This window comes from Penicillium solitum, assembly GCF_028829755.1.
Source record: "Penicillium solitum strain IBT 25940 chromosome Unknown utg000001l_segment0_segment0, whole genome shotgun sequence".
Classification (NCBI taxonomy): Eukaryota; Fungi; Ascomycota; class Eurotiomycetes; order Eurotiales; family Aspergillaceae; genus Penicillium; species Penicillium solitum.
The window spans coordinates 9,376,574-9,390,005 of NW_027072121.1; the positions used below are offsets into that span (position 1 = coordinate 9,376,574).

The window sequence follows — 13,432 nt, forward strand, 5'->3', positions numbered from 1 at the left end:
GCCCGGTTGCAGTGGGCAAGTGGTTACTTTCTCGTCGTGAATTTTCTGCGCCCGGATGGCTTTATACAACAACTTCTCGTTGGCCTCGGCTCTTGCGTGATTGACGGCCATGATCTTGCTGTCTAGCTCCGCTGGGTCTCGAGCCGAGGTCACCGGCTCGGTGTCCCCCGGCAAGCGTGGATGGGTTCCGTATACCAAGTAGAAGGGACTCTTACCCGACGTGGCATGTTCCCTCACCCTTGTGGCGAATAGGGCTTGTGCCAAGTACAGGTCCCATACTCTGGTAGGCTTACCCATGCAATACTTCGTGAGCATCCGTCCCAGCAAGCCGTTGAGGTTCTCCACCTTCCCGTTCGTCCGCGGGTGGTATGGCGTGGTCGTCCGGTGCTTCGCGTTGATCAACTTGATGAAGTACTGCACGGAGGTGGCGAGCAAGTTGGCGCCATTATCTGTCAGGAACTCCGCAGGTGCACCGTATACCGTGAAAATGTCGTCGTGGAGGAACTCAGCGACAGCTTCCTCTGTCGCTTCTGGCAAGGCCTTCGCAAGTGGCCAACCGGTGGCGTAGTCGATCGCCGTGATGATCCACCGGTTGCGGCTTGGTGTCGTGGGCAGCAAGCCGATGAGGTCGATCCCCCACCTTTCAAATGGTTTGATACCTACGCTTGCTAGGTACTGAGATGCCTCTCGCTCGAAGCTCTCGTTTCTCGATCTTGACACTTGGCAATTCGGACAGAGGTGCACCACCTCTTCCGTATCCTGCTGTATGCCGGGCCACCAAGCGCGGGTGCGGAGCACTCCACGCAGTCCTGGGTGGCCCAAGTGTCCATATTCCCTATGCATCCTCTCCAGAAAGTCCTTCCGGAAGGGTGGCTCTAGGTATGGGGCGGAGGATCCGTCCCCATGTAGGTAAGTTAGTCTGGTATTCTCCTCCTGCGTTGCGGCCGTCGGCAAGGGCGACTCGTGTATCGCTAGCTTGCCTGCCCAACGCATAACTTCTCGGCGGAGTGACTTATCGTCCGGCAAGCTGCCGGCCGACAAGTATTGGATGGTAGCGGCGTACCATTCCACTTCGTCGAATCCGCCCACCTTTTTCATCAAGTTCAATCTCCCCCAAGTGGGTGCTCCCTGGGCCACATTAGCTGGTCCCTCTCCGAGAAAGTCAGGGCGCCGGCTAATGGCGTCGGGGACGACCGCTTCTTCTCCTTTCCGGTACCGAAGCTCGAGGTCGTATGCCTGGAACTCGTCGATCCAGCGAGCAAGTCTCTTACTATATGCTCGCGTGGTGGTGAGGTATTGGAGGCCTTCGTGGTCGGTAATGATAGTGGTCCTTGTTCCATTCTCCAAGTACCTATCCCAAGTCCGGAGAGCTTCCTTGATCGCGAGAAGCTCTTTCTCGTGGACTGGGTAGTTCAACTCTGCACCTTTCAACTTGCGGCCGTCGAAGGCGACGGGGTGCATCTTCCCGTCATCCCCCACTTGGCAGAGCACGAAGCCGATCGCCCATTCGGAGGCGTCGGTCTCTATAGTGAATGGCTTGGCCCGGTCGGGTTGGACAAGTACCGGGGCGTTGACAAGCGCCTCCTTCAAGCGTATGAAAGCCACTTCGCATTGCTCGGTCCAAGTGATAGGTCTAAACTTCTGCTTACGCAGTTCTTCGTCGGCCTCCTTGGTTAGGTTGTGCAGAGCCACCGCTATCTTCGCGAAGTCTTTGACGAAGCGTCGGTAGTAGGTGGCTAAACCTAGGAAGCGGCGGACTTCGTTGACGTTTGTTGGCCGTGGCCACTCCTTGATGACGTCCAGTTTCATTGTAACGGCATGGACCTTGCCGTCTCCGATAACGTGGCCACAGAATTCGAGCTCCTTGGTGACGAATACGCACTTTTTCGGTTTGGCAAAGAGCTTCTGCTCGCGTAAGCACTGCAGGACTTCCTCCAAGTGAGTATAATGCTCTTCCAGTGTCCTCGAGTATACTAAGATATCGTCCAGGTATACCACTACCGACTTGCCCAGGTAGGGGCGGAGTGTCTCATTCATCAAGGTCTGGAAAGTGGCCGGCGCATTGCAGAGTCCGAAAGGCATCGCTTTCCACTCATACTTCCCCCATATCGTGTTGAATGCCGTCTTCGGTGTCGCTTCCTCTGCCATCCGAACCTGCCAATACCCAGCCACCAAGTCAATCTTCGACAGGTATCTGGCTTGGCCGACGATGTCCAACAAGTCCTGGATTCTTGGAATGGGGTACCCGTTCTTGGCAGTGAGTTCGTTAAGGCCTCGGTAGTCGATACACATTCTCCATTCCCCTCCCGGCTTCTTGACGAAGACCACCGGGAAGCCCCAGGGGCTCGCTGACACCTGGATCAACCCTCTATCCAGCAAGTCTTTCACTTGCTTCCTCAGCTCTTCGAGCTTCTCGTGGGATAGGGGGTATGCGTTGACGTTCACTGGGTCAGCCGTGCCTGTGTCGATGTGGTGAACAATGTTCCGCTTGGGGGGCAGGTCTGTTGGCAAGTCGTCGGCGAAGACATCCGCGTACTTTTTGAGCAACTTCGCTAGGCGAGGGTCCTCGGTGGACTGGTCACTGTCCTCGCTCTTCGCGGCGTAGAAAACCGCGTACTCGGTATTCTTATTTTTCAGGGCTCGTCGAACGTCCTTCTTTGATAGCAAGTTCAACGTCCCTTTCTCTTCTCTATCCAGTACTCGGCCATCCACCGCGTGTACTTCGTGTTCTCCTTTATGGTCAGTGAGCCACATTCTTCTTGTCGGGAAGCTAACCTTCGGGTCGTGCGTGCATAGGAAGTCGTTACCGAGCACTACATCGTACCCCTCAATGTCGACTGCCCACACCCTTTTTGTGCCGGCCCACTTGCCTAAGCGAATCTCCAGGTCCATTGTACCCTGAGTGTGTAGGGTCTCGCCGTTCGGCAGCGACACCGGCAACGGCACGCGCTTCTTCCACTTGCCGCCTAGACGCCGGGCAGTCTTCAACGATACAAACGTGTGGCTTGCCCCGCAGTCTAACAACATACGACAAGTGACAGAGGGTCCGGTTGCCGTGGGCCGAGAGAGTGAGCCGTCGAAGAAGTTGAGATGTTCTCCGAGGGCGTTCAGCCTCATCACAGCCCGCGGGGTATCCCGCTCTCTTCCATCCTGGCTAAGCCCGGTACCCTGCTTGTCGGGGCGGCGGGGCTTGGGGAGAGGGTCAGCAAGCTCGCCTAAGCTTGCTGACCCTGCCCTTTTCCCTTCACCTTGCAGTTTCTCTTGAGATGTCCGGGCTTACCACACTTGAAGCAAGTCCTTGTGTCCTGCATGGCAGATAGGTCCATGGCGTCAGGGCTTGCGGGAGCCCGGCCGGCCTTAATATGCCGTATGGGACGGCCATACCCAGACGCTTCCTGGGTACTCCGTTCGAGCTCTAGCAAGAGATTGACTGCTTCCTCGGCATTTGCTTCAGGTCGGCCCTGCTGCCTGAACCACTCTGCCCTGAGAGTTGAGTTCAGGCCCGATACCAGTTGCAGGATATACCCTCTTTCCGAGGGGCTTTCCGACAAGTTGCGAGACAGCTCCAACAAGGCAGCGTGGTACGTAGACAGGGAGTCGTTTCCCTGTTGCTTGTGCGTGTACTCGCGCAAGCGGTCCGACTCTGCCGTCTTTGGCTCGAACTTAGTCCGGATCCAAGCCTTGAAATCCGCCCAAGTGGTGATCCGTTCTCCAAGTCCCGCATCTACCTGCTGGTTGGTCGTTCTCCACTTCACCTGAGCGTCTCCTGTTAGCAAGCCCGCGGCGAAGGCCAGCTTGTACGCGTCGTCATCGCTTCGGCCGCTCACCATTTGGCGGCGCATAAAGTAGTCATCGACGTCATACAACCAGTGATTGGCAGCGTTGCTTTTCTGGTTGCCTTGGTACTTGGCCGGCTGACCTAAGTCCTTCAGGCGGCCAGCAATCTCCGCTGGGTGAGGGCCGGACTTTGGCCCTGTGGCCCCCGGGCTCTGGCCGAGGGCCGGACTTTGGCCCTGTGGCCCCCGGGCTCTGGCCGAGGCCCGGGCCATACGTTGTAGACATCATGACGATGGCTTCGTATTGCACCGCCATCATCTCTGGGTTGGTGGTTACTTGCTGGAAGATGGCCATCCTTTGCAGCGGTTCTGGCAAGTGGTCGAAGGCTCTCTGCATATATAGCGGCAGGTGAGCCCTAAACGTTGCCGGCGTCTCCGCCTGACTTGTCGGCGGCATTGCCTCCGCTTGCTGGAACTGCTGTTCCTCTTCAAAAGGTTGATTTTCCATTGCGGCAAGTGACCAATTGGGGTTTCGGCGAGTCGGTATCTTCCTTGTCAGAGGCTTTCTTACTCTGACTTCTTCCAACTGCCTCTGCTTCTTGGGGGCCCCCACTTCGCCCCTAGGGATACGGATCCTTGACCTCTCGCAGCGTTTCCCTTGGTGTACCGCCGCCAGCAAGTTCTTGGTACCGGCTTAACGAGCGGTCCACCGCACACTGCTTCGTGGTCCCTGGATCGAAAATTCCTTGCAGCAGGGGCTTGCTCGAAGCCCTCGCCTGCTGCCTGGCTTCCTGGGTACACTTGTTGGTCCCAGGAACCGGTGAGGAGGCGCGGTCTCTTATGGGGATGCCGCTGCCTCCCTCCGGCTTACCGTAGGAGGTAAGGCCTTAGCAAGACATGCTACCAGATGAGATTCTGTTAGGATCGCATGGTTTCCATTGGGTAGTACTAATTACTAGCTAAATGCAGAATGTATTACATCAGCGCCAAGCATGGGCTTGGCCTCCAATAAAACCCCTGAGTGCTTACTAACTAGCAAGTAGTAGTAAGCACTCGCTACCAGGTACTTGCTCCAGTAACGTAATCGGTAAGCGAGCCGGCCATGTAAGCCAGCCGGCCACCCAACCCAAAACGCGTCCATGATTTAGCACTTAGTTAGTTCAACCACCCACTATGCCACCAATTCGCTCCCAATCCTCTAGAAATTCAATAGAGCAAGAGGGTAGGATTCTGTTAGCTATCCAGGCTTTCAAGAATAAAGAAATCTCTTCAATTCGCGAAGTGGCGCGCCGTTTTAATATACCACGTTCAACGCTTCAAGACCGATTACGGGGCCACCAAAATCGCGCGATTTCTCGCGCAAATTCATCTAAATTGACGGAAATCGAGGAGGAATCTCTTGAAAAATGGATTCTTTCTATGGATCTACGTGGAGCTCCCCCCCGTCCTTCTACTGTTCGAGAAATGGCGAATCTTCTTCTCGAAAAACGTGGAACTACCCCGGTTATTTCGGTTGGCGAGAAATGGGTATATAACTTTGTGAAACGGCATCCTCTCCTCTCCTCCCGATTCTCGAGACGCTATAATTATGAGCGTGCGAAATGCGAAGACCCGAAAGTTATTGGAGAGTGGTTTGATCTTGTCCAAAAAACAATTCTTCAATTTGGAATCGATCCCGACGACGTTTATAACTTTGATGAGACGGGTTTTGCGATAGGATTGATCTCTACGGCGAAAGTGATTACGAGGAGTGAATATTACGGTCGGCGCTCGCTTTTACAACCTGGAAATCGTGAATGGGTGACTGCTATCGAATGTATAAATGCTTCGGGTTGGGCCCTCCCTCCGTGTATTATTTTTAAAGGCAAAGTCTTTATTGAATCATGGTTTGACGGCCTCCCGGAAGATTGGCGATTTGAAGTTAGTCCGAACGGTTGGACTTCTGATGAAATTGGACTTCGCTGGCTTAAAAAGCTCTTTATTCCGACGACTTCTTCGCGTACGAAGGGGATATATCGGCTCTTAATACTTGATGGGCATGGAAGCCATTTAACCCCGAAATTCGACGAGATTTGTGAGCAAAATAAGGTTATACCAATCTGTATGCCAGCGCATTCATCTCATCTTTTACAACCTCTTGATATCGGCTGTTTTGCGGTATTAAAACGATCATATAGCCGGATGGTTGAGATGAAGATGCGGAGCGGGATCAATCATATTGATAAACTTGACTTCCTCGAAGCATACCCCCTCGCACGAATTGAAGCTTTTAAATCGGAGACGATTAAAAATAGCTTTAGAGCCGCTGGTTTAATACCATTTGCGCCTGATCGAGTGATCTCAAAGCTAAATATTCGTCTTCGAACCCCTACCCCCCCTCCGAGTAGGGGAAGCGATTGGGACCCGAAAACGCCCTCGAATTACATCCAATTACAAAAGCAAGCTTCGTCAATTAAAGCATTGCTTCGTACAAGATCAAGGAGCCCCCCAAGTCCTCTCAATTCCGCTATAAACCAGGTTTTAAAGGCATGCCAAATCACTATGCAATCCGCCGCATTTCTTGAGAAGGAAGTTGGCGATTTACGCGCCGCCAACGAGAAGCAGAAGCAAAAACGGACTCGGTCTACTAGGACTATCGTCCACGAAGGGGATCTCTCAGTCCAGGAGGTTCGTGAGCTACGTGCAGAGCCATTTGAGACCCAAGTAATGCGTATCAATACCTATCGTGAGCAGGTTTCGCAAGGTTTACAACAATCTGTACGGGCCGGGCGAGCATGTGGAATATGTAGATTGCCAGGGCATAGAAGAGAGACATGTCCAGATAGAGAAACCAGCTAGTTGAATTAATTTAATGGCGTTGTGGTTGAGATAAATGCATTTAAAATTAATATATTAAGCTGGGTGGCCGGCTGGCTTACATGGCCGGCTCGCTTACCGATTACGTTACTAGGAATGTAGCGCCTGAGGCACCAATAAGTTGTGGCCTCAGGCACGGAGAGTAAGCAAACCCTCCAAACCTCTCGGAAGCACAAGATCTTGGAGTCACGGTCACGTGTTTCCTGTAGTACCCGAATGGGTGACTACCTGTGTGGGCATTATCCGGTACGGATAGGTGCATATGTATCGGTCTGGCCCTGACAGTGGGTCTCGCTCAGGGCGGATCATGCTCCTGTTCACTGAGCATGATCACAGTTCTTTCCTGCGTACTTGTTGCCTGGGCATCGGTGTTTGCACGTGATCTGCTGACTGGTAGATTGGTTGGCTCTTGGTGGCCCATCTGTGTACCCGGTGGGGCACCATCGATTGGTGACGGGTAGGTCCGTAACAGAATATAAGAATAAATTCCCGATTCTTTTAAGTGTTACTCGCGATATTCTCTCTATTCCTATAATAGGCGCTAGAGTTAAACGTCTATTCAATTTAGTACGGGATATCTGCTACTACCGACGTAGGCGGCTAAGTACGAAGACAGTCTAGGATATCATGATCATGCAGATCCTTGAATACAGGGGCTGAGCGGTAGCTTGCGTAAGTCTGTCGTAACAGGGTGTGACGAGATGTGATTTCTTCCTCGTGTATGTATTTATGTCACAAGTTGCGCCGCAATGCAAAGACCAGACACCCAATCATTCCCAAACCGCATTATAAAAGCATGCACGAACACCTCAGCTTGTTCCAGTAATCGTGCGATGTTTCAAGGCTGACGTCCACTAATGCAATCCCAAAAAAAAGCAATTCCTTGACACCCAATCACTTAGCGCCCTTACCCTTGCTAATTAGCCAATGTGCTGGACAGGACCCACACGGGGGCTGAACTCGCACGGCCTTCACGTGTTAGCCGTCACGTTTTTAGCCACGGCTTTTTCTTTTGTTTTTTCAAGTGAGCCCCATGCGAACTTCCGTTTATGCAGTAAGACGAGTCGAGGGGAAGAGAGGTTTGATTCCCGAGAGTAGACCATTCCAGTGGCCAATCACTGACAAGACAAAAGTGGGTACTGCAAACTGTTCATGCGGGAAGTTGGTTTTGGCAATTGTATAATCAGAGACTTGAAAACTGGCGACGATTGCCTCCGTCGCTGGCCCAGGTGCAAACCCAGCTGAAATATGACCCATGAATGGCAAGGCAAGTTTCATGAGCCGATTGGTTATCAAGAGGTCATGGTTTTGCGGGCCAAACAAAGACCATCGCACGGGCGCTCGTCAGCAAAACTGAGCAGCTGCCGCTTCTTAGATAAGCTGACTAGTGGCTTTTGACGGCGGACTCCGAGCACCAGATGCCACCATGTGTCCCCTTTTGAAGGCTCCCAGTCAGAGGCCGAGAACGTTTACTCCTGGTGTCCCTACTCCAGATATTGATCCTTTTATGCCGCCCCCCTGCTCTCATCCTGACCTTTGGAGCCCGGACAGCACAGCGGTTAGTCATATTTGAAATAGCATCTCTCACCGTGCCCATCTTCATGGTGTCGGTTGGTGGTTGGCCTCTCTGGGCGTTGGCCATTGTCGGCGCATTTATTGCTCGCGCGGTTTTTAGACGATACTGGACGTCGATCAGCGATATTCCCGGCCCATTTCTAGCATCTTTCTCGAGTCTTTGGCAGGTTCTCCAAATTTTGAAAGGCCATGCCGAAGCAGGACCAATCAAATTACAATATGTATGTACATATGTCGAGGATTTGCCCGAAGTTTGCCCGCGAATTCGGGATAGTTCCGGGAGCAAAAAATTCCGGTGGGACTATATAACTATGTCCGCTAACTCCTAAATCAAAGGCAGTCGCTCCACTGGCTTCGATATATGGAGTGAAATTCGCCATTTGAGCTTTGCGCATTTAATTATTCTTCGCAACTTTTTTTCATCTTCTCCACGAAGCTTTTGAAATGTTTGTTACGGCATCGATCCTCCCAGCATTAGGAGTAATCACACTCCTCTTGCAAGCATCCATCGTATCATCCTATCCCAAAACAACCACCTACCCTCTCACAGTTATCGATGAATTCCCTTCTCCGCGCACGTTTGAGAATATTGCGACCCGTCACAATGGCCACCTCATCGTCACTTCTGTTACGTCTTCAACACTCTACCAAGTCTCCCCATTTGAAGAACATGAAGCGGTTACGATTGCCAATATACCTGGGGCAACTGGTCTGCTTGGTATTGCCGAACTTGAACAAGATATTTTCTATGTTGTAGCAGCAAATGTCACCACAGTCAGCGCCACCCCTGGTTCAAATACCATTTGGAAGGTCGACCTTCGTGGATCTGCGCCATGCTCCGCACGGAATAGAGCCTCATCTTTGTTTGCAACGACTTCGTTAGTTGCCAACATTACCAGCGCTCAATTGCTCAACGGCATGTCCCGTTTAGAACCAAACAACAACTCAACGCTGCTCATCGCCGACTCTGCTGCGGGCAATGTTTTGAAGCTCGATGTCGAGACTGGCGTGTACGAAACCATCATCGATGAGAAATCAATGAAACGTTTTGCGACCGGATTACAGGTTGCCATCAATGGCATCCATGTTCACGAATCCGACTTATACTTCACCAACTTCAATCAAGGGATTTTTGCCAAGATTCCAATCGCATTACACAACGGTACAGCGATAGGTCCCACAGAAGTGATTGTCAATAATACAGCCGGTGATGATTTCACAATGTCGAAGGACGGCAGAAAGGCGTGGATTGCTATGAATGGACAGCATAGTTTGGTTGAGGTTGATGTACCTGGGAAAACGGCCAGGGTCGTAGTTGATTCGACCTATTTGGCATCAGCCTCCGCGGTTTCGTTTGGAAGGACAAGACTTGATCGAGATTGTTTGTACATTTCGTCTGCAGGAACACTCGACCCTACACTGAGTAAGAATAGCACTGCTACCGGAGGTATCGTTGTCAGAGTCGATCTTCCGTGAGCTACTAGTTTCTAGGGTTTTTGCAAGTATATATTATGTATTCAATTTATAATAATTTAGTACTCGGTCGCCAGAGTAATGGTCAAGATGCACTGGGTGCTTGAAATAAACTTTGTGGGTCGGCCCGGACCAATCGGTTTCTCGGTCTCTAATGCACAAACCGGAGACTTTGTTTAAATCTACGATCTTGTTCTTACACAATTGACATTGATTTCAAAAACTATCTGCTAGAATTGGCAGACTGGCCATCGAGTTGGAGCAGATAGGGAGAGGATGGGTCGGGCTCAAAGAGAGTATACTTTCTGCGAGGAAGGTGCAGGACAGAAGGTATAGCTTCTAGAACGTTCCATAGGCCAGATAGAGAAAGCAGCAGCTTCCCACTCTACGGAGGACCAATCACTCTCTTGCGAGGGCAACTGAACCGCGGATCAGATCTCTGTTGCCAAAACTCTGTGTGATATTCCAAATACTCTCCTGCCCCAGCAATACCTCCTAAGCAACAAGTCCTGTTCCATCAGGCACTGACGGCCGTCGGGTTTGGGTTTGTGGATCGTGTCTGGACCCTTGCAGATCCTTCCGATTTCTTCTGCGGGCCACAAATAGAACCTCCGTGATCTACTGTCCCGTGGGTCGTCCCTGGGATCTGCGTCGCGGAACCGTACCTGCGTCTGTCTAAATTCACGCGCGGTGTTTGATTGGTCCGGTGGGTGCTATTTGTGTCCAGGGTCTCATCAATGTGACAGTAGCGTTGCAATCTCGCGAGGTGGGTGGCGATCACGAGAACCTAGCTCGTGAGCCATGGTAGCTGAAATAAATCACTTAGTTGTCCTGGAAACTGGGCTCGGGTTCCTTTCCAACAAGGTCTAGAATTTGATTATCTATCAAAGGAAAACAACCGATACCCTGGATTTGGGAGTATGTGCATAGTGTCTGTACCGACAGTTAGCAGAAGTATTAGGGGAGGCAACATCAGTTGGTTGCGAGCAACAAAGAAAAGTACCGTTCGAGTAGCGCGAAACTAGAAATAAGCAGAGGATTGTAGTGGGATCAGTGGGAGGCACGTCCTATGGCCAACAGCCGGTACAATCGAATGTCACTGTCTGCCACAGTCTCCAACCCATTATTGCGGCATCTGTTGAAGCACTTCAACCTTCATGAAAGAAACGGTGAACGTGGCTAGAACGGGCAGATGGAGAGTGCCACCGCGTTGAGCGATTTAATTGCAATTTCAATGATATGTAGAAATCAGATTTTTGCGGCGTTACTTTCTGCTCAACAGGTGATGATAATGGTTCACCACGCTCAACGTACGATTTTGAGAGGAATGAGTCCAGGCTAGACTTGACTCTGTAGGCCACAAAGTCTCCAGACATCAGTTCAACGTCGTTGCGATCTCTCAACGCCTACCAACGAAGTAATTGTTCTCGCTACCATCTGCGCAATTGGTTCCTTGGTAGAGACGTAGCCAAAAAATTATAAAAGGGGCCAGGTTCCCAGCCGAAAAAAATCAGGACTTCGGTCTTCACACTCCGATGTGTCATGGTGTCCCTCTTTTGCCTGCGGGCTTGGGAGGTTCCGTGACCACGGCTATCGCTGCCACGAGCCCAACGATGTAAGAATGTGCTCCCTCGCTGCCATGAGCCCCGCGAGTGTAAGAAGGTGCTTCGCAGGACGGGCTCTGCGTTATCAAGTGTGCTTCGCAGGACGAGCTCTGCGTTATCAAGTGTGCTTCGCAGGACGGGCTCTGCGTCAACAAGTGTGCTTCGCAGGACGGGCTCTGCGTTATCAAGTGTGCTTCGCAGGACGAGCTCTGCGTTATCAAGTGTGCTTCGCAGGACGAGCTCTGCGTCAACAAGTGTGCTTCGCAGGATGGGCTCTGCGTCATCAAGTGTGCTTCGCAGGACGGGCTCTGCGTCAACAAGTGTGCTTCGCAGGATGGGCTCTGCGTTATCAAGTGTGCTTCGCAGGACGGGCTCTGCGTCATCAAGTGTGCCTCGCAGGACGGGCTCTGCGTTATCAAGTGTGCTTCGCAGGACGGGCTCTGCGTCAACAAGTGTGCTTCGCAGGATGGGCTCTGCGTTATCAAGTGTGCTTCGCAGGACGGGCTCTGCGTTATCAAGTGTGCTTCGCAGGACGAGCTCTGCGTTATCAAGTGTGCTTCGCAGGACGGGCTCTGCGTCAACAAGTGTGCTTCGCAGGATGGGCTCTGCGTTATCAAGTGTGCTTCGCAGGACGGGCTCTGCGTTGGCCCGTCGCGGATGTGTTAGTGATTGTTGGTTATTGTTGATGAGCGTTGATGAGCGTTGATGAGCGTTGATGAGCGTTGGTCAGCGTTGATCAGCGTTGATGAACGTTGATGAACGTTGATGAACGTTAATCAAGTTGATCGTCGTTGATGAGTGTTGATCAAGTTGATAAACGTTGATGGACGTTGATGAACGTTGACGAGGGTGTTGATGCGTGTTGATGGTGGTGGTATATGGCCAGGCGGTGAAGTTGAGTGGTGGTCATCGTGTCACGGCCTAGCGCGAGCCCCTTTCTTACCTACCATCTTTCTCACCCACATACATGACTAGACTTCAGCAAAGCCCAACCAAGCCCATTTCTATGCACAACTACGGTATTGGCATTCATAACCCTGCTGATTAATGTCTGTTTTTTATGCATGCTCTAGTCTATAAGCTCAGATCTCGGCCCGACGTTTTCCCCGACCCAATCCGGAGGTTCAACTACAATAAGAAGCAAGATATCAAGATTCAACGGCAACGACCTCGTAATAAAAGTCATAGAAAACAATGGCTACACTATAGATCTATTGGATAGGAATTACCAAGAAAAAGTCGAATTTGACCAGGATTTTGTACTATTCTGGCACTTAAAGGATTAGTGAGCGTCAGCACATAGATATATATATTTCATATAGACAGAAGTAGGTGTATCTTCCTGTTCAAGTATGACACTTTCGTCAGTGGAACTCCTCATTTGTAGGCTTATAGGATTCAATTTCATGCCGAAAGCTAGTTAATTTCTCACAATGAGTGTCCGTTTCCACAGATAATTGATACTGGGAAAATCTGCATTTTTTATGCATATGCAAATGCCAAAAGTTGGCATGTCTGTATTGTTTTCGGCCCATTGGGCCCCCAAGAAAGCCCCGGGGGCTTCTACCTTAGGCCCATAGCCCATCTGCGGGTTGGGGTCGGGTTGGGCCTCGGGCTTTTGGGCTGGTCCGGAAGTCTACATATGACAGAGATAACAGTTTCATTGTTTCATTCTGCACCATTTGGCATCACTTGCTACGATGGTCCCCTGGTGGTTACTCAGTAAAGTTCGCACACAGCCTCCAATTCGATTGAGCTGGTCCAATGCAAACACCAATATCCCTCGGTGAAGCTATAATTAGGCAAAACACCCACGATCAGACCTACCAGGTGTAGATGAAGCATTGAATGAGGAGCGCTCGAAATACATTTTGTTGCTCAGATAATTATGGTGATGCGATAGACTGTTCCTCGCGTAGTCAAATTTGCCGCTTCAGGCGGCTTGCAAGTCACTCACTCCTACTCTGCTGTAGAATCCACAACGGTCGCGAGTCAAAGTGGATTCCCAATAAAGACAACGAAGAAATTGAGGGGCTTGGCCCGAAAATTTCCGATTGGCTGCTTCTACATGGGAGCCGTCGCAACCCCGTGCATAATCCCGTAAGCAACTACGATTTATATCGCCTGTCCTCTCCCATTATCAACATC

At 51.2% G+C, this 13,432-nt stretch overlaps 2 protein-coding genes across 2 annotated transcripts; one reads left to right on the forward strand and one right to left on the reverse strand.

Moving 5' to 3' along the window:
• Positions 1-8,651: 8,651 nt before the first annotated feature.
• N7455_003620 (uncharacterized protein) lies at positions 8,652-9,683 on the forward strand (the record flags this gene model as incomplete). Its single annotated transcript, XM_040962469.1, has 1 exon — positions 8,652-9,683. One exon carries the CDS (start codon positions 8,652-8,654, stop codon positions 9,681-9,683), a length of 1,032 nt encoding a protein of 343 aa, XP_040807091.1.
• A 1,427-nt stretch (positions 9,684-11,110) lies between these two features.
• N7455_003621 (uncharacterized protein) lies at positions 11,111-13,154 on the reverse strand (the record flags this gene model as incomplete). The annotated part of the gene is made up of 2 exons (XM_040962464.1): positions 11,111-11,922; positions 13,112-13,154. 2 exons carry the CDS (start codon positions 13,152-13,154, stop codon positions 11,111-11,113), a joined length of 855 nt encoding a protein of 284 aa, XP_040807092.1.
• Positions 13,155-13,432: the final 278 nt, after the last annotated feature.